Raw genomic sequence first — 22372 nt, 5'->3', positions numbered from 1 at the left:
GCATCCATCAGGGTGGGGCAAGGAGGAAGCTGAAGATGGGCAGGGGAGAAGATGGGACCAGACCTGGACAGAGGCCAGCGAGGTGGGCAGAGGGTGTAGGGACGCCCTTGGGAACCTCATGGCCCACTGGTGTGAGCAGCAGGCAAGGCTCCCCAGGAACCCAAGGTCAGCCCCTTGTCCAGACCCCTCCTTCCCTCATCCAGTGCACCTGTTCTCGGTGTTCATCCTATGAACAAGGTGACAGCTGATGGTGCTGAGCAGGGAGGGGCAGGGTTTGCTCTGGGCCGTCAGTATACAGATGCCCCTGGGGCTCACCTCACGAGATAGCAAAGCCCAGATACCACAAAGTCCCTGAACACCCTCGGGGGTGTGTTCAGAACTCTCCCGTTTCACAAATGGAGTCCAGTACTGGACAGTTCAGTTGGCTCCTCTCCAGGCCCCCTTTTACTTCTAGGGCCTCCTGCCTTCGCTACCATTGGCACCATGTGGAGGAGATGCCATTTCACTCTGCCACAGCCCCAACATCTGGCCCCAGCATGCTCACAAAGCAAGGAGAAAAGTCAGGCCCTCTGCAACAACCTTCCCAGAGTTGTCACTTCCCACCATCCCTAAAGGTGGGCACAGGAGGGCCCTGTTTAAGACAGCAACGAAGGCTTGGGGCTCTCTGCTAGGGTTTGGAAATGGCTCCTCTGCCCCCATCCATGCCCACCAAGAGTCTGTATCAAGGTTGTTTTGGCCCAAGTGACCCCCCACATCATCTTGTGTCCCCCTTAAGCGGCATGTAGCTCAGGCTATGATATAGGGAGCCCTTTATTCAAACTTTGACTTTGCCACTTACATTCTGTAGCCCTGACCTATCTGATGGCCAGCTCTCTCACCAGTCACCTGGGAATGACGGTGCTTCCCTCCCGAAGTGGAAGCAGATGATATGTGCTGTGGTGGATGAGCCAGACGCAGCTCACCACATGCACAGAGCTGAGGCACAGGAGGCCTGGGCCAGCCTGGATTCACTCCACCCTGCTACCCTGCCTAAGACTGCAGCCCACTCTGTCCAACGGCCGCCCCCCAAGCTCCTCCCTCACCTCTGTGAAAACAGGTGTCTAGACAGGAAGCAGGTTTTCATGCCAATAATTTATTGAACGGAGGTCTGTACACAGGCAAACCTTACTGTGAAAACTAAGACATCAGGAGCTCCCCCACTGCCCCTGCCCTCCAGGGTGGGGAGAGGAGGGAGGAGGCCTTAGGGGCAGAGGACAGGAGCAGGGACACAGCTGTAGGAGGGGAAGGGGCCAGGTTGGACGGTGCGAATCGACATTTTCTTTAAGAAAAAAATTATAACAATCTATTTACACCCGGGGGCCAGGGGAGGGAAGAGGAGGAGAGGGGCTGGTCAGTTCTATTTACAAGGGACGCAGTAGGGGAGGGGGTTGGAGGAGGTGGAGACCTGGGGGGAGGGGGAGGGGCTGAGGGGGTGGAAGGTCCTCATGCCCCCCATCCCCTGTCCTTCCTTCTCTTCCCTCCCCACAACCAGTTAAAATCCTCTTAAAAAGCCCACCGCAGGAGTGAGGCTGGTGAGGGAGGGACTGGAGGGGGGGTGGGGACTCATTTACCTCTGCCCTCTAGTCTAGGGGCCCAGTCATGGCAGGAGCTTGGTGGGCTATGGCCCCCCCTTCCCAGCCCCACACAGGGCTCCCAGATGGAAGGGTAGTTGGTGGCGCCCTCAGGAAGAGTTAGTGAGGGCGGCTGTGGTATCGGTCGACTGCCAGTCCGAGCTGGTCTGAGCCTCACTTAAAGCTGAGGGGGGAGGAGCAGATGGTTAGCCTGGGCCTGCTGGCCCCCGCCCCCACCCCCACCCCGCCACCCCAAGGCAGGAAGCTGGTGTGAGATGCTACGTTAGAAACCGAAAGCTGTCACTTTAGGTCGAGGGTTTCAAACTCAGACGCCAAAGGGCCAGGTTGGTCACTAAGTGACTGACAAGGGAGCAAAGCCCCCCTAGCGCGGGCGGGGGGCAGCCGGACCTCAGCTCCAGCTGGCAGGACCACCCTGAGCAGAGGCAGGCCCACTGCTGCCCAGTCTGATTTGCTTCCCCAAGAGAAACAGGGAATCTGGATTTGCACATAAAATAGCCCTCATTTTTAAATGGGAGGAACAAATTTAACTGTTTGTGCAGGCCAAATGTATGTCTTTGGTTTTCCAGTTTGCATCTAAACACAAAATACAGGCAATAATGCCTTACAGAGGTGGCCATTCATGCGGGAAACATGCTTTCTGCCAACAATTTCTGCATGCTTGCAGTAAACTCAGGGGCTGTGAGAACAACTCCCCCCTCCCCATACACTGAGAAATGCGCTTCACTGCACAGGAGATGGCCCCCAACTTACCTTGTGAGGATGGGGTGAGGGAGGCAGTGCCCGCCGGGGACCTCAAGTGAGGAGGGATGAGGATGGCATTGAGAGATGGTTGGATGGTGAGTTCTAGAGACAGGAATGGACATGTCTAGTCAGGGGAGAGGGCACCTGGAGACCCAGTCCTGGTTAGAAAGGGGCACCAGATAGGGACAGGTGTAGCCACTGAACCCTTTAAATAAAAAACTGGAAGGAGCATAACACGGGAGAGTGCAGAGGAGGTGGGTTGGGGTCTCCCTGCATCAGGGAGGGGTGTATTTCCTGAGCCCCAGGACTGCCTTGCAGCCCACCCTCAGCTCTCTACTCCTGTCTTCCACACCAAGCTCTTCGCTGTCTCTGGCTGCCCCCCCAGCACCCCAGATCCCAGGCTGAGTTCTCACCGCCAGGACTGAAATTGAAGAGGGGGGGAAGCGGGCGGTTGTTGGGGAGCTGGGTTCCAGGACATCGCAGTTCATCGAAGAAGCTGTGGGCGCAGGCTTCCAGCGGGGAGAGCCTCGAGGACGGGGTGTACTCCAGCAGGCTAGAGCAGAGCGCGATGGCCTCGGGCGGTGTTCGGGATTTGAACACCTGAGGGGTGGGGAGGGGGTAGAGGTGACAACGGGTGAGGCCCTGGGCCTCCTGCTTGCCTCCCACAACCCTACTTGCCAGATGAGGAAACTGAGGCGCAGCCTCTTGAGGGGAGGTGAGTTTGTATCGGATGAGCAACCTGCTCGGGTCCCATGACTGTTTGGGCCCTGCTGTGCTGTGAGCCCGTTTCCCCATCAGAAAGTAGGCCTCTGGGATTTACTGGGAGTCCTCAGCTTTAAACTTTGCCATGTGATCAAAGTTAACTGACTGAGCCATGACTGTAGCCAGGCCCCCTGACCAGTTGGCCTCCAGCGGGGACCTCAGTCAAACTGCCTGAACCCCTAGCCCTGCCCCACCTTTGTCCAGGGGTGAGCTTTAATCTGGGGGAACTTGAACTCCGTGTAGTTGGGGTTCATCTCGCGAATCTGTTCCCGGCTTGGTGTTCCCAGCACCTGTAGGGAAAGGGAGGGGTCTGAGCCAAGGTCCTTGGCCCTGAGCCCAGGCCCTGCCCACCCTGGCCCTGCCCTCACCTTGATGATCTCCACCAGCTGGTCCACCCCACTGTCCCCAGGGAAGATGGGCTGGCCCAGGAGGAGCTCAGCCAGTACGCAGCCAGCCGACCACACATCTGAGGAGGAACGGGGGAGGGTCAGAGCTACCATGCCCATCCCCGGGCAAGCACTTCTGTCCTTCATGATCACCCTGAGAAATGCCAAGAGCCCCATTTTCTTGGCTCAGAGAGAAAGGGCCTTGCACAAGGTCACACAGCATAGGAACACAGAAGCCTGACTCTGAACCTCCAAGTCTGCCTGACTGCGCCGTACTCTCCAATCTAGAGGCTTCCATCGCCTCTCCACTCTGATCCCAGTAAGCCTTGTCTCTGCAGCCTCAGAGGACACATCAACAGGCCCAGAACAGACACCTGTGTTCTCTGGGCCTCAAGAAGGGAGAGCATTAAATGAGCTGCCTTACTCACTTCTGGCCTCTTTTCTGCTCTTGGAAATAGCTGGCCTGGTTAGTCACCCCTGCCAGTCCTGTACCTTGGCCCCCACAGCACAAGTTCACACCTAGGGACCATGAAGTTTCCTCGCAAAGCTGATGAACTTTCTCTTCCAAACACTTTCACACCCTCTCCTCATGCCTGGAAGTTGGCACTCTCACCCCCAGCAACAGGGAAGGACATCGAGGCCCTGTGAACAGGTCACACCCTCACGGTAGCAAAGTCTCTCACCTCCCGATTCCCCCAAGGTCACTGTCAGCCCCTCCTGCTGACTGAGGAGAAAGGACTTCCTGGGAGGTTTCAGGGCTGTATGGACTCTGGAGTCAGGTCCGCTTTCAAAGCCCAGCCCTGCCCAGTCCCACCTGACTGTGGGCAGGTGACCTCACCACTCTAAGCTTTAGACTGTAAAATACACCTATGACAGCATCACCTTCCTGAATTTGTGAGGACCGGTTAAAGGAACAGATGTTAAGCTTTTATCACTGGACCTGGCAGACACACAGAAAGACCTGAAAAACTGCCACGACTGCTACTCCCACCCCCAACCCTCCCTCAAGTCTGACCGATGGATGAGGTGTAGTCGGTGGCTCCGAAGATCAGCTCTGGGGCCCGGTAGTAGCGAGAACAGATGTAGGAGACATTGGGCTCCCCGCGGACCAACTGTTTTGCACTGTGGGAAGATATGGGCAGGAGTCAACACAGGCCAAGGGTCGGGACCCCTCCTCGCCCCTTCAGCCACCCAGCCCACCCCAGGTGAGGCCCACCTGCCAAAATCACAGAGCTTGAGGACAGCAGTGTCGGGGTCCACCAGCAGGTTCTGGGGCTTGATGTCGCGGTGACACACACCCTGGGAGTGGATGTAGGCCAAGCTCCGGAAGAGCTGGTACATGTACACCTGGGGTGGGCAGGGGACAGCAGAACTCCAGCCCCGTTCCTCCAGCCCAGTTCTCCCCGCAGAGCATACCCCTGCTCCACCATCTCGGCCTGCAGGGCCCTTCCAGGCCCACTCTCCCTGTCTTAAAAACACTTCTGCTGCCCCTTGGTTCTCAAGTTTTGGTGAGCACCAGAATCACATGGAGGCCGTGTTAAAACAAGGACTGCGGGGCCCACTCCCAGAGGTTCTGATTCGGTAGATCAGGATGAGGCTCTGCAACCAGCCCCCTAGTGCTGGTGCCGGTCCACACTTTGGAAACCACTGCTTCAAACACATACTTCGGCAGAAGCCTGATGGACAAGACAGATACATCAGGAAGGCCTTGTTTTAAAGCAGGCTGGGGAGCCTCACCAAGAAAACCACTGGCTGTAGGAAGGGCTCAGTCTCCTTCACTCAGCAGTCAAAACCACCCTCAGGCCAGCCCTTTCCACCTGGATTTTTCTGCTATTCTCTTTCCTACTGACTAGGACGTTAAGTGCCAAAGAGCAGGGATCTCTGTGTTTCCGTCACTGCTGCAGCCCCAGGGCTTCGTCCAGTGCCGGCATGTGTAACTGCTCAGGCCTGCCTCCTGGGCACCGCCTCCTCGGTTCCCAGTGCCTGTGGCCAGAGATGCCCACTTCTTGCCCTGTGCCCAGTCTCCTCCCAGAAGCCTTCCTCGATCCTTCTCACTCCCAAAGCAGGCGGGGCCAGGGGCCTCTTGTTTGCAGAAGCCCTGTGCTTCTTCCGGTTCGGCCATTGTTGGTAGTTTTATAGTTCTCTGTGATGATGCCTGGCTACCCTGCTAAACTGAGAGCTCTTCAGGAGCAGTCTGGGTCTCAGTCAGTGGGAACTCTAGAGCTGCTCAGTGCTGGGTCCAGGACACAGTTTACAAACCAGACCACCACCACCCACCCCCACAGAAGGTGAGGTCCCACAGCACCAATCTAGGCCTGAGATACGTAAAGCCAGCGGGAGGAAAAACTGGGCCCATGCAACCTCCGCAAACGTGAACCCACCCTCCTCCCGCCATGTAGCTGCCTGCTCCGGTCCCGTTCTCCACAGCATCCCTAAGGCCGCCCGCCCACCCACCCACCCACCCACTCACTCACTCACTCAAATACGTCCTTAGGGACAGTAACACACAGGGCACAGTACCAGGGGAATGAGCCTCTGCAGGCCACGAATGAAGATGCCAGAGTCCCTGGTTCCATGGACACTAAGTTTCCTCCAACCCTGCCTCCTACCGTCCCCCTCTGCCAGGGCTCCACAGGCCAGGACTCTGACCTCATTGTGCCTCTGCATTCTAAGTCTCTACCTCAATTCTGAGCTGACTGCACCAACACTAATGGTGCTGGTGGGCTCCTGGTGTAGATCTGAGCAGGTAATGTGCAGCCTCCCCAGCCCTGGTCAGCCTACCTCCCTGATTGAATCAGGCCTCGGGCCGGGCTGCCCTGCCTTTAGGAAGCTCCATCTCTGGGGATGTAGGGACAAGGGCAAGGCACATGAGGCCTCTAGAGACCAACATAAACTTGGAAATGACGGGAGAGTCTGTCTGGAGCCCCTGACTTGGTCGGCCGGGACCCCTGCAGCCCACCAGCCTGCCTACCTTGACATAGATGATAGGGATGCTCAACTTGGCCTTGGTAAAATGGCGGGCCACCCGGTACACTGTCTCGGGCACGTATTCCAGCACCAGGTTTAGGTAAAGCTCGTCTTTCTGCAGAGAGCAAAGGAGAGGTGTGAGGCGGCGTGAGAAATGAGCAAGGAAGAGGGGGAGGAAGGTCTGTGGGGAATAACGGGGGAAGGATGAGCAGCCATGAGAAAGGCAGGCAGACGGGTGGAGCCCAAGCGGAGGAGGAATCCCCACACCCAGGTCTCACCTTCTCCCCACTGGAGTAGAAAAAGTATCTCAGTCTCACGATATTGCAGTGATCCAGCTTACGCATAATCTGCAGCTCTCGGTTCTTGGGAGGGCAAGGGAAGAGAGCCTCAGAAGACAAGCCACTCTCCCTGCCTCCCCGCCCGAGCACCCCTCACCACAGCTCTACTCCCCCATTCCTGCCGGCAGGGCCAAGCAGCCACTCCGTGAGTTCCAGTTCCAAGGCCCCATATGAAGCAGCCCCTAATTCCTCACCCCAACTCTCCTCACACACAACTAAACTCAGACCACTTACATATGCTTCCTGCAGTCTACTTCTTAAAAATGTTTGATTTTTTGCTCAGATTTACAAAACAAATGACTTCACATGTAAATCTAAGTTTTTCAGCTTCTCTTGAAAATCACATGATGTGGCCACATGAGGCCCACCTCCCTGCCTGGCACCAGCAACACTAGACAGGGAGAGGTCATCCAGGTGCCCCTAGGCCCCACACCGCTCCACTGCTTTCACGGGAGGCATCTGAGCACTTGGATCCTGAGTCCAGGACTCCAGGCTTCTCATCCTTACCTTCCCAGTAGAGATCCAGCCTCAACCTCTTCCCAGAAGACCTGTCTTAACACTCTTCCCTCTCCTCTGTTCCCCACTGGGGCCTCAGAGGCCCCTATCCTCAGATTCCTCTCACTTCAGGACTCACCTATAGTCAAATTCTGACCAGCGCCCTGGAGGAAGACCTGCCCCTGAGAGTCCTCACTGCCTGAGACCTAAACTCTGACCTGGTTTCTTCAGCCCAGGCTCAGTTTCTCCTACACTCCTACATAGGATCCAAAGGGCCTCTACCAGCTCACAGGTGAATGAGGAAAGAGGACCCCTTCCTCAGGGGTGACCGGGCCCCACACCCAGGCATCTGCAGCACAGGCAGGGTTTCTCCCAGCACGTGCCAGACCCTGGGGGCAGAGCCGGACCTTCGCAGACAGAAACATCAGCCCCACCAGCTTCCTTTCTCTTCTGGATAGCAGAGTAACTCAGTGGTTAAGGTGAAGCGCTTGGGAATCAGATTCTAGCCTTGACCTTGTGCAATTCTCTTATCTGAGTCTCAGTTTCCAGTTTCTGCTTACTTAGAATGGGAGTAACAACAGTACCTACCCTCAGAGATTCTTTGCATAAGTTAAACTCACCTACAAAGCACTTACAAAGAACAAGAGCCTGATAAAAGTCAGCTCTGGGTTCTGGAATCCACATCCCCACACAGCTCACTCTCTTCTCCTCTGGCCCATGCTTGGACCCTCTGTACAAACCCAAGGCCAGCACTCTTGCTGGGGTGCCCCCACCAGTCATGTGCAGTCAAACCTCCTGATCCCCGTTCCCCGCAAGCTACCTTGAACCTCTTGTCCTGGAGAACTTTCTTGATGGCCACCAATTCCCTGGTGTCTGCCAGCCGTGCCTGGTACACGACCCCAAACGAGCCACTGCCAATCACTTTGATGTCTGTGTAAGCCACCTCCTGGGAGCGCTCCGGGCCTTGGCCTAGAGTGGCTACCACTGTGGTCACCTTCCCACTGTCACCTGGGGAGCAAAGGGAACACACAATCTACTGACCTTTCCCCTCGGGCCACCACCCCATCCTGGGGCTGGGAGAGGGCGGGGAGTCTCTACAGGAAGCTCATGGGGTGGGGGATGGTCTTTGTCCCTCCCCCATCTTCAAAGGTGGCTCCTAGATCCCTCCTTTTCCCCTCTTCCCTTCAGGGAACCCCAAATCCTGACTCCTCCCATAGGGGAGAATACTGACACATAAAACCTCTTGCTGTACCAGGGTTGGTAACCCCTAATTTCCATTTCTGGTGAGCAGCCAATTACTGGTCCCTCCTGATGTGAGGAGGCACCACCACTCCCAGGTGTTGACTCCATCCATGATGAGCCCTAACTGCCTTCTGCTCCCTCCTCACTAGGGAGAGCCTGACCTAACCTCTTCCACTTGACAGCAGGAACCCTGAGGTAATTCTATGTTAGGAAAGCCCTAACCTTTCCCACAACTTGGGGGACAGTGATCTCTAATGCAGCTGGTAACTTCACCACTGGTTTCTGGTGACAGAAAAGAATGACTCCTCTCGTAGGGAGTGCCAGCACCCTAACTCTCACTTTTGGGAGACAATTAGCTCTTACCCAAATACTCTGGGGCTAGAAAAAGGCATTGGCCTGACCTCACCTGTGAGGTTCGGAGCCCCAGACCCCATCTGTATGTAACCTGATAGTGAGAATGGTGAACCTGATCTCTATCATCAAGGGTTTATCCTGGCCTCAGTCCTTTAAAGGAAATTCTCAAAACATTCTGCGAATGGCAGCAAAAGTTGGTGGCATTCTTGGAGGGCAGGGATCCCTCTTCTCCGGGTAACTGGTGAAAGGTCCCCCAAAGAAAAGAAATCAGTGATGAATCAGATCCATTCAGAGGGCCAGTGAGGGAGAGGATCCTATATAGCTATTTATCCAGCCAATGACATCATACATCAGAATAATGAAATGGGTATAACTTCACATCCTTATTCTAGGGGACGGACTGGTAACCTCCCCTGCCCCCATTCCATTTTCTGTGAGAGGAAACACTTCAAGAAAGACATCTTTTCTTGAATATTAGTGACTATGAACTTGGTCTGAAAGGTATGCTAACTTCCAATCTGCCCTCAAGAAGCAGCAATCATTAATTTCCACCATTGGAGATACAATTCTACATATTATGGACAGATAGTGTTTTAAAAGGTAAGATGACTGGGTATAAGATTTGGAAAGCCCTGGCCCTGTTCTTTGGGGCCACAGCAAACCCAAATCCCTGCTTCTAAGTGATACTCACTCCAAATCCCCATGCTCTAATAGGGAGCAAATTCAGATCCCTTCTCTGGGTGGTGGTGATCTTATTCGTGTTCTCTTGAGAAACAATAACCCTTGAGCCCCATTTGCAAGCGACAATGACCCCTGATCCGTTCTCGAATGGATGGCAACATCAGATTTCTGTTTTTAAGGCTCACGGACCCAAGACTTCGGGACTGGAAGAACAGAAACCTGTGACCCTGGATTTTGGAGGATTACTAATTCTAATTCTAAACTCCAAGTGATGGTAACCCCCCCAAATGCCTCTCTCCGGGAGGGGGTAGATCTCAGATCCCAGTTTGGGAAGGCACAGTGACCTCGAGCTCCTCCCTGAGCATAAAGAAGAACCTGATCGACGTCTGAGTGGCTTCAGGGATCCGATCTCCACCCGCCACGGGCGCCGCTAGTACTCACGGCCCAGCTTCACTCCGGGCGGCGGGAAGCTGGTGCCCGCGCCGGGGCCGCCGCTGCCTCCTCCGCCGCTGCCGCTGGGGCCACCCCCGGAGCCCGAGGCCCCCACGCCCCCGCCCATGGCTCCGACTGACGTCTTCCCGCCGCCGCTGCCTCCTGGGCCAGAGGCCGAACCCCCCGGGCCGCCGCCGCCGCCGCCGCCTCCGCCGCCTGGCTCCGCGAACGAGCTGGTCCGCGCCCGGCCCGAGCCCCCAGGGCCGCCCCCCGAAGGCGCGCCACCGCTCATGGCGCCGAGCGCAGGCCCAGGCCGCGGGGCTCGGGCTGCCCGGGCTGCCCCCGCCGCTGCCGCCGCCGCCGCCTCCCCCGGGCTCCGGCCTCTTCCAGGCCGCGCCGCTCGGGCTCCGGCTCCGGCCCAGCGCCCGCCGCGGGGCACGCTGGGAGATGCAGTCCGCCGGCCCTCCGCGATGCCGTCGCCGCTCTAGGCCCTCACAGAGAGGCGCGTGGCACGCCGGGAAATGGAGTCCACAGACCTCAGAGAGAATCACGGGGATGATGAGTCGCGCTGCACCTCGGGAAACAGAATCCCGGGCAATAAGTTGGACAACTGTGCCCACAGCGGACTCTGAAGCACTTTCTGAAGTAAAGTCAGATTCGCACACTCACTCCATTGCGGCAACCGCGTGCCCCTAGGTGTGCCTCAGAAATGTAGTCTCAGGCAACTCCATCAGGGAGCTGTATAGGCCCGATGCACTCCGGGGAACGGAGTCCAATCGTTCACTTAGTTTATTGGTTGTATGCCGACTGGCTCCAAGTGCACCCTGGGAAATTGAGTCGGAGCCGGTGGACCCGCCGCTCTCTGGCTGTGAGGCAAGCCGGGAAATGTAGTCGTCGCCACGCCCTCACCGCATTGCAGGGATAAAGCTACTTCCAAAGCACGCCGGGAAATGGAGTCCTATGTGATTCCTAAGCCCCAAGTGGATATTGCAGTTCCGGAGATAGGCTAGGAAATGGAAAGGCAGAGCATTCCTCCACCCTCGTTCGCTAGGCCGCAATCCCTGCTGGGAAATGTAGTCAACACCGAGGCTTCAGCGTAGTTGCTACACCGAGCCTTGTGTCTTCTGGGAAATGGAGTTCAAGGCGGCCTTACCATTGACTGAGGGGGCGGGGTCTACCATAATCCTGAAGCATGCTGGGGAATACTCCAGACCGGATCCCGACCCTTTTGTGAGAAGACAGCTGAGGCTTGCCGGAAAGAGCGTGAGCGAAAGGGGAAAGACAGTCGCCTAAGAGAGACTGCAGAAAGTTTCAACGCCTCCTCTCCTGACGCCAGGTCCCAAGAAAGAGCCGAAGTCGATCAGGGACTACTGGAAAATGGAGCGCAAACACTCCCAAGTTTCCACAAATCCGGAAGGAAAACCCTCCCCGCCAACGATTTAGGAAACAAAGTTTCCGGTGGATTTTCAAGACAATACAGTCTTCGGATGTTGTCTAGCTTTTCCTAACAATGTAGGTTGCACCAGGAGGCTGAACTGAAGGTGGAAAGAAATGAAAACACAATTTATCTTGAACATCCAATTAAGCTTTTTGAATCCTCAGCCTTCCTAAATTACAGGATCCTGGAAGGCCCAAAACAAGGAAGCCAACTGCTAGGAGTAGCCTCGCGTTTTGTGCTCGCATTATGTTGCCCCCACTTATCCATTAATACCCGGAAGGACGGTAGTCCAAAGCGCGCTGGGAAAGGGAGTTCGTTTGAGAGTGTGTGCTGTGAGTTCAGGTGAATGTGTGTCTATGTGTTCCGGAAGTATTTGTAACTGAAATGAAGTCACCCTCCCCTTCTCCTGCCTCGTGGAATGACGGGAAATGGAGTTCTAGGCTTCACTTTAATCAGATCCTGTGATCACTCTAATTGCCTTGCCCTTTGAAAAAAATCTCGTCCACGGTGTAGCTGAGTGCAATTCCCAGCGGACACAAACTCCTGGGGCAGGACGGATAGTAACGCTGAAGCCTTCCGTACTACATTAACCAGAAGGCAAAGCACAGTCACACTTCCACTCTCCTAATGAATGTGGCTACATCACGCACGGTCTAGAGCGGGTGCTTCTGGGAGTTGTAGTAGTTCCTCAGTCAAATAATTCCTGCTGCCCTCTGACGGCGGCTCGGAGTCCAAAAGCAAAAATCTGACTCAAGACCCAAGTCCTGGGGAATCCTAACCTGGACCAAGAAGGCTTACAAGGGCAGGAGTACAGGGCGGAATAGCGGCGGTTACTTAACGGCCAGAACCCGTGGGACGTGCGGAGTGGACCGCGCGTGGGCAACCGCCAGAGGATATTGGGGTCCGTGGAAGTCTGAGGGAGTCAGTCTGAAGGAATCTTATCCGAATGTCTGTACGAGATGAGAGCATTTGTTGAGGGGTGCTAGAGCGGGTTGTAAGTGGCTACGAGGGGCCTCTGGGTGTCTAGAGGTGCTCAGAGGAGTGAAGAGGTAAAGTGATCTTCCTGGGGAGAAGTGAAGTCAGAAAGGACTTGAGGTGTCTGTAAAAGGTCTGTGGGAGACTGTGAGAAACTGATGGTGACTGAGGGTATTTCTGAGGGACCTGAAGAAGTGAGGGATGGTTGAGAAGCCTAAGAAAGGAATTTCTGGGGAGTGAGGGAGTGCTGGGGATTATAGGTAAGGAGAGGGTCTCTGATGTTATGAATTAATTGATGGAAGTGTCTTGAGATCTATAAAGAGCTTTTACTTGGTATCAGAGATCCTGGAGGATGTGGAAGGGAGCAGGGGTATGACCTTGCAGAAACTGAATAGATTTAGATGGGCCACTTTAAAGATGAGAGTAGCTGCTGGAGTTTTCAAGACCAGAGGCCACCTGTGACATCCCACTCAGCCAGAATTTGGGGGAAGAAATCTGGTTGGGCTGTAGTCTGACCTGGAGAGGGGTTCTGGGGCTGAGTGCCTTTGACTCCATGTTAGATCCGGTTTAGATATGCTTTGAAGGCACTAGAATCAGGTGCTGAGACTACTAGTCGGGGTCCTCCCTCCTACCTCAGTGATGACATCCCCCTTTCTCCATCACACCACCACCAACTTAGCTGCATCTACGTTGCCAGGAGACATGCCTCATCCCTACTTCCAGATATAGCCCAGTGGCCCCCACCCCAAGGGAATGACTTACATCACCCAGGAGAGGGAGCAGTTGTCTGCAGGCCTCCACAGGAGCCTCACAGTACCCCAGCCCTGGATCCTTTCTTCATTGCCAACGGGCACCATCAGGGACCACCCACCTGGGGCTGACTTGAAATGAGGATGAAATGAGAGTGGGTAGGAGTTTCCAGTTCCTTCCCCCAGAGTTGCACAGGGTGGGGTTTCATGGTGAAGCCCTGCAAGCCCAGAGCCCTCAATTCTCTTAGCAGCTGTGTGGCCTCTGGAAAACTCCTTTCCCTCTCTGGGCCTCAGGCACCTCACCTGCACTGGATGGGTTGTGCTGTCTAAAAGAACCTCCAGGAAAAAAAAAAAAAAAAAAACTAAAATAAAAGAACCTCCAGCTTGGATACCTCCTCCTGATTCTTTCATCTGATTCAAGCTCTCCAACTTGGGCTTCCGGCCTAATGACCTCTCCTGTCAGATCTTAGGAACTTGAGATCCTGGTCTAGATCCAACCATCCTGGCTTTAGGAGAATTGAGTTGTTGAAAGAATATGTATTTCAGAGACAGACTTCATTAAAGTCCCAGTTGGGCTTAAGGCCTTGGGCAAGTCATTAAAGTGAGCCGCTTGCTCCCACCTTGCTGAATGTTGGAGATAAAGAACTCCAGCTCCTAAGTACCTGGCACACAGTAGGTGAACAGCAACTGCAAGTAAGCCAGTCTCTTCTTAATTTACAAGCGGACTGCTCCCATGGGTTGATGGGAAGATCACCAAAGTGCCTTGAAAGATCTACATTGGACTCCCAGATAACTCAAGCACCTCTAAGAGCTGACGTGTGAGAGAACACCAGAGGTAGTGCAGGAGTGCCAGGACTTCACCAGAGCCTGGAGGAATGAACAGGGGTTCACAGAGAAGAGAGGCATTTCAGGCAGAATAAGGGCCATAGCCTGGTGTTCAAGAGCCGAAAAGTGCTCCCAAGAAGAGTGGATCCCCACCAAAGAGGGGGACAGTCAGAGGGCCAGAGAATGCCCGAGAACTTCATCACCAGGCCCAGAGGTTTAGTGGCCCCCAAGGTCAAGAGTTCATTTTCCAGACCTGGACTTGACCCTCTCAGATGGGGTTAGGCCCTCTGGCCATGGATCCACTCAGGGCCCTGGTCCAAGAACCAAAGGATGTGGCCCTGAGATGGCTGCACGCAACACTCAGATCACTGCATCCAAAGGTCCAAAGTTTTTATTGTTTTGAATACATTCTCCAGCAGCCCCCGACTTCCCTCCCCACCCACCCTCCATCCCCAATACAGAATAAGGCTTGACCACAGACCCCCACCCCAGGGGCCCCAGCTGGGAGGCAGAGGGGGCTTCCAGTTTGGTTTCAGGGCACCCCCTTCCCCACCTGCCTGCCTATGGGGCAAGTCCTAGGAGCAGCTGGGGGGTGAAGGGGTTGGACTGGCACTGGGGTGGGGACCAGGAGAGGGGTAGCAGGCACTTTGTAGAGATTTGTGGCCTATGGGCGGCACCCCTCACCCTCCTCTGCCCCCACCCCCCCCCCAACACGGAATTTTTGGTTCATCATAAAATGTCCCTCCCTCCTCTGCTGCAACCCTGTGGGGCTATGAGAAACCCAGGCACTCACGGCCCCTGGAGGGGCGGGGAAGGCAGGATTGGGGCTGAGGACGGCCGGGGATGGATAGGGAGAGAGGTACAGGAGGCAAAGGACAGGGAGGGACAAGGCTTTACTTCCTAAACGATTGTAATAAAAAAAGTTCCTGGGCTTTGAGGCCAGAGCCTCAGTTCAAATATAAATTCCCCAGAATGGAGGTGGCCCCCTTAACTCCCCCCTCCCTCCCACCCCCACCACTTTGCCCGGAGCTTAGAAACCCACAGGGACAGGGGATGGCCCCCCACCCTGGGCACCCACCCACCCTCACCATTTAAAAAAAAAAAAAAAAAAGAAATTAAAAGTTTTATACAAAACATGGGGGAGGGGAAAGAGGTGGTGGCGGAGCAAGACTAAAAAGCTGCCCTCACCTCCGGGAAATGGGGGGGGTTAAGGCAGCAAAAGAGGCATGGGGGTGGGGGGAACGGGGGTCCCCTGCCCACAGCCCTCAGGAATCTCGATGCTCCAGAGAGAGCTGGGCTGTAGCGTGCTGGAGGTCAGAGCTCACCCGCCTTGGGGTGAGAGGCCCCCCAGCCTCCCCAGGCCCCTCCCCACGCACCTTCTTGTCCTCACCCTCATCCTCAAGGCCCCCAGCAGGGCCCCCACCCCCTTCGAGGCGACAGTCTTCACTCCAGCGGCGTTTAAAGCGCAGCTTGAGAGGCATGCACTGAGCGACCCCGGGCGCCTCGCCCGGATCGGGCTTTGGGGGTGCAGGCGGCACACGAGGTGTCTTGAACACCTCCCCGTCTTCTTCGTCCTCGTCGCTGATGTCAGTCACCTCCACCTCCTCCGACTCGCCTTCGGAGATCGGTTCCACCTTGATCTGCGGCGGTGGCGGTGGCGGGGCCAGAGCCCCAGCCCCCTCAGCCAGCCCGCCTGCACCGCTGCCGAGGGCCAGGCCGCCGCCCTTGTCAGCGCCTGTCGGGGCCTTCTCCCCAGCAGCCCGCTGCCGGCGTCCCAGGGGGGGCGGCTGGAGCTTAAACTTGAATGGAGAGGAGGAAGAAGAGGACGAGGCCGAGGAGGGGACCGGTGGGGTCTCGGGGGCCATGGGCGGCAGCGGGCACTTGTCGGGGCGCTGGGGCTGTGGCACCACCAGCCCGGGGTAGTGCAGGAAGGCGCGGGGGCTGAGGTGGTAGTTGTAGACGCTTTGGGTGTGGGCCTGCAGGTACCGTTTCATGTCCTCGGGGCTGAAGGAGAAGTGGGAGCCTCCCCCTGAGCCGCTGGGGCCCCCGCCACCACCGGGGTACATAGGGCTCAGCGTGGGAGACGGGGTGTAGGCCAGGTGGGTCGGGGTCATGGGCAGAGCCGGGGAGAGCTGCGGGGGCAGCAGAGAGCCAGGCCCAGCTAGAGGCGACACGGGGAAAGGGCTGAGGGGCTCAGGGCCACCCCGGGGCCGGGGGTAGACACGGAAGACACCAGGGTCGTGGGGCAGGCGGGCCAGCGGGGGCCCACGGAAGGCACCCAGCTCCGGGGGGCCGGGCGGTCGGGCCCGGGGGTCCTCTCCCAGGGGCTCTTCGAGCTCTGATGTGCCATCGCTACAGTCACTGACCGAGCCCCGGCCCAGGCGCCGGGCCACCACAGCCGAGAAGAGGGATGACGATGACGAAGAGCAGGCCGGCGGTGAGCGGGGATCCTCGGTGGGAGACAGCACCTCGGAGGGTGTCGAGGGAGGAAAGCGGAAGTGGCTGCCGCCTGTTGGCACTGGCGGGGCACTCTGGGGCACCGCACCCCCTGACGGGAAAGGGAAGACATGATGTCAAGGCCCCTCCCCACTCTGCTTCACCTGGACTTTCAGGTAGACCCTGCTCTCCCTCTGAGGACATACCCACCAGCCCTGGTACTCACCAGCCAAGCCCACGTCGATGAAAGGATAATTAACCAGCACCAGTTTGTTGAAGTTGAACTTGTAGGTGAACCGTTTCCCCTTGGTCTTGTGCAGAATGCGTTTGTTGTAGTAATAGCTGGGGGTACAGAAACACCGTTCATCAGAGGGTCAGTCACAGGGGACCCGAATCTAGAACCCAAACCTTGACCCGTATTAGTGCTGCTCGCAAAGGGTGACTGAAGAACGTGGGCCACACAAGAGGAATCAAGGTCCAGAGAGTGGGGACCAGTTCTCCCCTTAGTTCTGGGGTCAGACTACAGACTACATCCATGACCACGTTCTCGCCTCGGTGTGACACGTGGGCTCAGGGGGGTTAGGACTTGGTCCGAGGTCACACAGCTACCATGTGGCACAGCCAGAAGTCAAACCCAATGCCTATTCCCATGGGCCAGGGGGCTCCCAACTGGTGTGTGGGGGGGAGCTGTCCACGTCTGCCCTGGGGCCTCTGCCCTCCTCACCGCAGAGCCCGGCTCAGCTTGTCATAGTTCATCTGGGGCTTGCACTTGCGGACCCCCCAGAGCCGAGCCACCTCGTCGGGGTCCTTGATGACAAACTCTCCGTAGTCCCCCTGCCAGGCGATGACGCCCTGGTACTCCTCCTTCCGCAGCAGCTCCAGGATAAAGTGCCACAGCTGGATCTGCCTGGAGCCGGGGGACGACTCGGGCTTGTAGGCCCAATCCGGGAAGGCAAAGCCTGGGGACAGGAGGCAGGGGAGCGGCCCTGGGTCAGGGCGCCAAGTCCGGGGCCCTGGGGCCTATCCCAGGGTCCACCTCCTAGCCCCGCCCTTACCATGGGGAAACCCGTCTCCCCTTGCCAAGCCAAGACCTGGTTAGAGGGAGACAGTGTGTGTCTGTGTGTGTGAGGGGGGCTAGACAGGAGCTGGGGGGAGGGGAAGCTGGAGCCTGCTCCAGCGACACCGGGAGAAACAGGAAACCGTCGGCGGCGGGTCCCGGGGCCAGTGCCAGGGGGCCAGGCACCAAGCCAGGCCGGCGGGCAGGGCTGCCAGTGGGGGAGGAGCAGGAAGGGGCACACGTGGCCAGACGGGTTGGGGCTAGCCACCCCCAGCCCACCCTCACTCCCATTCAGGGTCAGTCATTACCACACCCCTGCCCCCACCAGCTCCTCTGTTCCCCTCCTAGGAACATACACTGTTTCCCTCCCAAGACCTACCGGAGCCCTTACTCCCACCCTAGGCCCCCAAGAGAAGGCTTTTTTTTTTTTTTTTCTTAAAAGGACCAGGAGGGGTGGGGTGGCTGGTTGACGATGAGGTCAGCGCTTGCACACACAGAGGCTTCTGTCTTCCCTGGAGAGTGAAACCCAGACTGTCTGAGAGAGCGCCCCCCCATCAAGCCCAGGACCCTCTGTGCTGCACTGCCCTACCCAGACCTGGGCACATGGACCCAACCTGGCTGGAGGGCCTTAACACTGAACAGGCATCGCTCGCTGCAACCCGTTCCCCCTTCTGCCTTCTCATCTTTAGTGTCTTCCTTGCCCACCTACCTACCCGCCCCCAGCATTAACCTTGGGTAGAGGTTGGCGGTGGGCTGGTTGGTCCCTAGAGGGGGTGGGCAGCCTGTTGGGGGGGGAGTTGGGGGGGCTGCGGTTGTTGTCATTTCCCAAACCCCCGGGTAATCAGGGGCCATCAATAATTCAGCACTAGGCAGCCGGTAATGGAGGGGTGGGAGGAGGGAAAAGGGAGGAAGAGAAGAAGGGGGGGAGGCAGGACAGGAGCCCTGGTGCCACTAGAGGGAGAAGACCAAGGTGGACAGCTAAGGATGGGCGGGTCCCAAGTCCCAGTCAGGCTGCAAGGGTCAGCCTTCTTCCCATGATCCTGGCTCAAACCCCAGCTGAAGCAGGTACCAACCCAACCTGAGGCAACATGGAACCTCCCTGAAAGTCCCCACCCAAGTCTGGAATCCAACAGGGGAGCCTTCCCCATGGGGACGCCGGGGATCAGCAGCTCCTGGTGCCAAAGGGACCACTCCCTCTAAATCAGAGCTGACTCTAATCCCTGACCCCCGGCCTTGGGCAGACTGGGATGGCCAGCATTCCCCACCTGGTCCCTGCCCCATTCAGAAATCCCAGCCTCCAGTCAGTCCCTCTGGGCTCCAGGGATATGACCATATGACCTCAGGGTGTCACAGACTCAGGGTCCTGTACCAGCAGTTCCTGCTCCATTCACAAGTGACAGGCCCTGACATCACCTTCCACGGACCCCAGCATCCACAGCCCCATCCCTCTCTTGGTAATCCAGGTGTTCACCCCTTGATCCTCACCCTGCTAGAGAACCCAGGTCTGACGGTCTTGTTCAGGGCCCAGAGGTTCTTGGGAACCCAAGAGACCGCCCGCTTCATGTACCCGCCAACCTTCTCCAAAAAACTCCTGTCTCCCTTCATGGCACCAAGCTTCACACCCCCGCCCCCACCCCCAACAAGCCCCAATTTGGCTCTTGGACTCGGGGTGGGGGCCGAAGCCCCTGAGACATCAGTCTAGGGTTGGGAGGGTGTACTGATTTCCACCCTCCCCCCAAAATTAAAGCCACCCTTCCCAGCCCACCCGCCCCAGCCTCCTTGTCCCGGTAACCAGGCAACGTGTGTGCAGCGACAGTCCTGGGAGCGGGGGAGCAGGAGGCTAAAAATAAACTTTGCAGAAGAGAAGGAGTGAGAGAGACTACATGCAACACAAAGGGAACTCAGAAGGGAGGTGGGGGGCTCTGGAAAGGCCTCAAGCTGCATTCCGGGGGCTGACCCAGGCCCCCTTAGTTAAGCCCCCTCCCTGAACAACCTCGCTCCCGGGCCAGGACTCTGGCTCCCACTCATGGCAGCGACCCTCCCCATTCCCAGGCCAACCCCAAAGCCAGCTTTCCTCATCGGACACGGCATACATGAGGGCCTGTTCCCAGCTTTGGGGGGAGAAGGAAGATGGGGGGTGACGTCAGGGTGTCTCAATGGGGCTCTGTTCCCCAGGCTTTGGAGCCAGGAGCCAGGCACGGGCAAGGGGAGCATGTGTGAGTGTGTGTTGTGTATGAGTCCACGTGCTTAAAACAGGGAACCACCCGGCCTACACCAAGAAAGCCTGGGGATGCAGGACCTCTGGAGTATGGGGGGGGGGACAGTGAGGCAGAGACAGAGCAGCTGACACTGAGAGAAGAACTGAGGACGTTGGCAGACAGGGTGGAGAAGAGGCAGCAGACAGGAAGGGCTGGGATGGCGGGGTCCCAGAAGACACACCTGGATCCCACATAGGCGGGGTAGGGAATCTCCCAGACAGACTGTGGAAACCTGCGGGGGGGGGGGGGGGGGGGCGCGGTGCAGAATTCTCGAGTACCCCTCAAATTCACCCTAACTGTCCAAACTTTTTTCAAAAGGACTATGGGGGTCGGAAGGGAGGGGCAGTGGTAGAGGAAGAACACGCCGGCCTCCTGGGGGGCCCCACCACCTCCCCCACTCCAGGCAGCCTTCGGTGGCGCCAGGGCCGGGAAGAAAACAGGAAGTGGGAAACAGCCGCGGCAGAGAAGAGAGGGGCCGGGATGGAGGATCGGATGGAGGGGCGCGCAGCGGCCAGCCAGGAGTCAGATGGACCCATGGACCCATTGGGAGGCCAGAAAAGGCTCCCGCCCCTTCCCCCAGCCAGAGAACCCACACACGGCGCGGCCCCAAGACTGGGATGGGGGAGCGGCCCAGCCGGTCCCACCAGGCGAAGGCCCGTAGCAGGGAACGAAGACGAGGCGGGGTTGTCTGGGTCCCTCGGCCCCCTCCTCCGGCGAAGGAGGCTCCGGCTGCCCCCGAGGCCCAGCGGCCCTGGAGCCTTCGGGAGCCAGAGAGTATGTGGGACGCACGTGACTGACCCTACTGCACTCCGAGCCCCTGCCCACACCCAGCCCCCTCCTCGGCCCCCAATCCCCAGGCGCCGGAGCCCGGCTCGGAGCCCTTTAAGAGCCGCCCCCACCCGCCCAGCGAGGGGGGGCGGGGTGGGTGGGCCGGTCGGGGCACACACCCGCACACAGGAGCCCTAGCCGCGGCCGCCGCCGGGGGAAGGAAACAAGTTTGAACAGCGGCGCCCGGCCCCCTTCCCCCTCCCCCGTCCCCGCCCCGGGCCGGATTCCGACGGGGTAGACGGGCAGGGGGCGGCTGGGACCCCTCCCCCAGCGCGCCCGGGCGCAAAGTCCAGCCTGCGAGAGCCCGGGGGCGGCGGGGGAGGGGAAGGGGGAAAGTCCGAATGGGGGGGGGGGTTAATCCTGCTGCCCCCCGCCCGCCGACCGAGGGGGGGGGGAGGGGAACCTTGGTCCCTTAAGGAGGAGCAAGTTGGCGGGGAAGAGGGGGGCGGAGGGAAGAGACGGCCGGTTGAAAGAGAAGGGCTGGATGAGGGAGGGGGGGCGAGGGGGGGAGCCTCCGCGTCCCCCCCACCTTCCCCACCCTCCTCAACCCCAGGTCCCCGGCGGCGAGGGAGGAGGGTTCCCAGGTCTCTCCGGAGCGACCTTAAAGCCGCGCGTTCTAAGGTCGGAAACAAAAAGTTCCTTTTTCGAACGTTCGGGCTGCGCTTTGGAACTTTGCGACTCGGCGCGGGCGGGGGAGCGAGGAGCCGGCGGAGACGGGCGGGGGAGGGGCGGCGCAGCCTGGACCCCTAGTCCCGGGCTCCCCACTCACGCCCTCCTCCTACAGGCCATCCCGTATCCCCCTCTAAGCCGGTGCGGGGCACGCATCGCGGTGAAGGTCACGGGCCGGACCGTGCAGCGCCGAACCGGGAATAGCGGGCCCTGTGGACAGCGCCCCCCCCACACACACCCGCACACGTCCCGGCCCCCAGAGTGCAACGTGACAGAGCGGCTGGGAGGAACCCAGCCACCCCCGTGATCCCGGGTGTCAGGGAGAGCCCAGGTTTTGGGGTCCAGGCAAGGAAAGAACCAGGACTCGCAGCACCCAACCACTGCGTCCAGAACCAGGAATTGGGGGCCCGGTGCACACCCCCGCTCGCACCGCAAGAAGCAACAGGTCTCGAGTGCTTGGGGGTCCCCCGCAACTGGGGATCACTCGGGCTCCCCCAGAACCCTTCAGCCCCCCCCCCCAAAGTTTCTCCGCCTGGTTTCCCGGGGCAACAAGTCTCCCCCACACGTGCTGCCCCCGCCCCCACCTGTGTCCGCCGGGGTCTTCATGCTGGGGGGCCCGGGGCGAGGCGCCCCGACTCCGGGCCGCAGCTCCCGGCGCCCGCGCTGCCCCGTCCCGTCCCGAGCACGTCGGGCCGCCCTCGCCGATTCACCCGGCCTCGCCTCTCAGAGCCTCTCCCCTCCCCGCCGCCGCCTCCCGGGTTAATATCGCACTCCGGGGCCGGGACGCCCACGCCCCCCGGCCGGCGACGTCACCGCCGCGTCGCCATGGAGACACTGTGCCCGCCCCCTCCCCGCACACTCACACAGACACACACAGGCACACATACATACACGCGCGCGCGCGCGCACACACACACACACACACACACGCCGGCGCGCTGCCACTGAGGACCGGCCGGCTCTAGGCTTAAAGGGGCCGCGCGACGGGGGAGGAGAGATGGAGGGGCTGGGATAGGATGGGGTCCTGGGGGTCATGACCTTTCTCTGAGGCGCCAAGTCTGAAGATAACTTTAAGTCCTCAGGATCCGCGACCTGCTGCCCCTCCTCC

The 22372-nt window shown here is 58.5% G+C and overlaps 2 protein-coding genes across 3 annotated transcripts; both read right to left on the bottom strand.

Moving 5' to 3' along the window:
• Nucleotides 1-1114: 1114 nt before the first annotated feature.
• Nucleotides 1115-10336, bottom strand: GSK3A (glycogen synthase kinase 3 alpha). 2 transcript variants are annotated; one of them, XM_061139424.1, is made up of 12 exons: nucleotides 10039-10336; nucleotides 8141-8328; nucleotides 6766-6849; nucleotides 6492-6602; nucleotides 4737-4867; nucleotides 4536-4642; nucleotides 3503-3600; nucleotides 3329-3424; nucleotides 2786-2972; nucleotides 2382-2474; nucleotides 1742-1794; nucleotides 1115-1463 (listed from the first exon to the last, which is right to left on the bottom strand). In XM_061139424.1, exons 1-12 carry the CDS (start codon nucleotides 10319-10321, stop codon nucleotides 1401-1403), a joined length of 1494 nt encoding a protein of 497 aa, XP_060995407.1. In that variant the 5' UTR covers nucleotides 10322-10336; the 3' UTR covers nucleotides 1115-1400. The 2 variants fall into 2 exon arrangements, with proteins under 2 accessions (XP_060995407.1, XP_060995406.1); XM_061139423.1 differs by having other exon boundaries at nucleotides 1115-1794.
• A 4056-nt stretch (nucleotides 10337-14392) lies between these two features.
• ERF (ETS2 repressor factor) lies at nucleotides 14393-21995 on the bottom strand. Its single transcript, XM_061139421.1, has 4 exons — nucleotides 21849-21995; nucleotides 17177-17411; nucleotides 16679-16794; nucleotides 14393-16564 (listed from the first exon to the last, which is right to left on the bottom strand). Exons 1-4 carry the CDS (start codon nucleotides 21868-21870, stop codon nucleotides 15282-15284), a joined length of 1656 nt encoding a protein of 551 aa, XP_060995404.1. The 5' UTR covers nucleotides 21871-21995; the 3' UTR covers nucleotides 14393-15281.
• Nucleotides 21996-22372: the final 377 nt, after the last annotated feature.

Source organism: Dama dama, chromosome 4 (assembly GCF_033118175.1).
Source record: "Dama dama isolate Ldn47 chromosome 4, ASM3311817v1, whole genome shotgun sequence".
Lineage (NCBI taxonomy): Eukaryota > Metazoa > Chordata > Mammalia > Artiodactyla > Cervidae > Dama > Dama dama.
This window is presented reverse-complemented; position numbering and strand designations above follow the sequence as displayed.

Coding starts and splice junctions, on each gene's coding strand:
- GSK3A (XM_061139424.1), bottom strand. CDS start 10,321: ATGAGCGGTGGCGCGCCTTCGGGGGGCGGCCCTGGGGGCTCGGGCCGG. Junction 4,643..4,736: donor AAGCTCTGTGATTTTGGCAG/GTGGGCCTCACC, acceptor ATCTTCCCACAG/TGCAAAACAGTTGGTCCGCG. Junction 3,425..3,502: donor AGCTGGTGGAGATCATCAAG/GTGAGGGCAGGG, acceptor CTTTCCCTACAG/GTGCTGGGAACACCAAGCCG.
- ERF (XM_061139421.1), bottom strand. CDS start 21,870: ATGAAGACCCCGGCGGACACAG. Junction 17,412..21,848: donor GAAGACCCCGGCGGACACAG/GTGGGGGCGGGG, acceptor TCCTGTCCCCAG/GCTTTGCCTTCCCGGATTGG. Junction 16,795..17,176: donor AAGCTGAGCCGGGCTCTGCG/GTGAGGAGGGCA, acceptor CTGTACCCCCAG/CTATTACTACAACAAACGCA.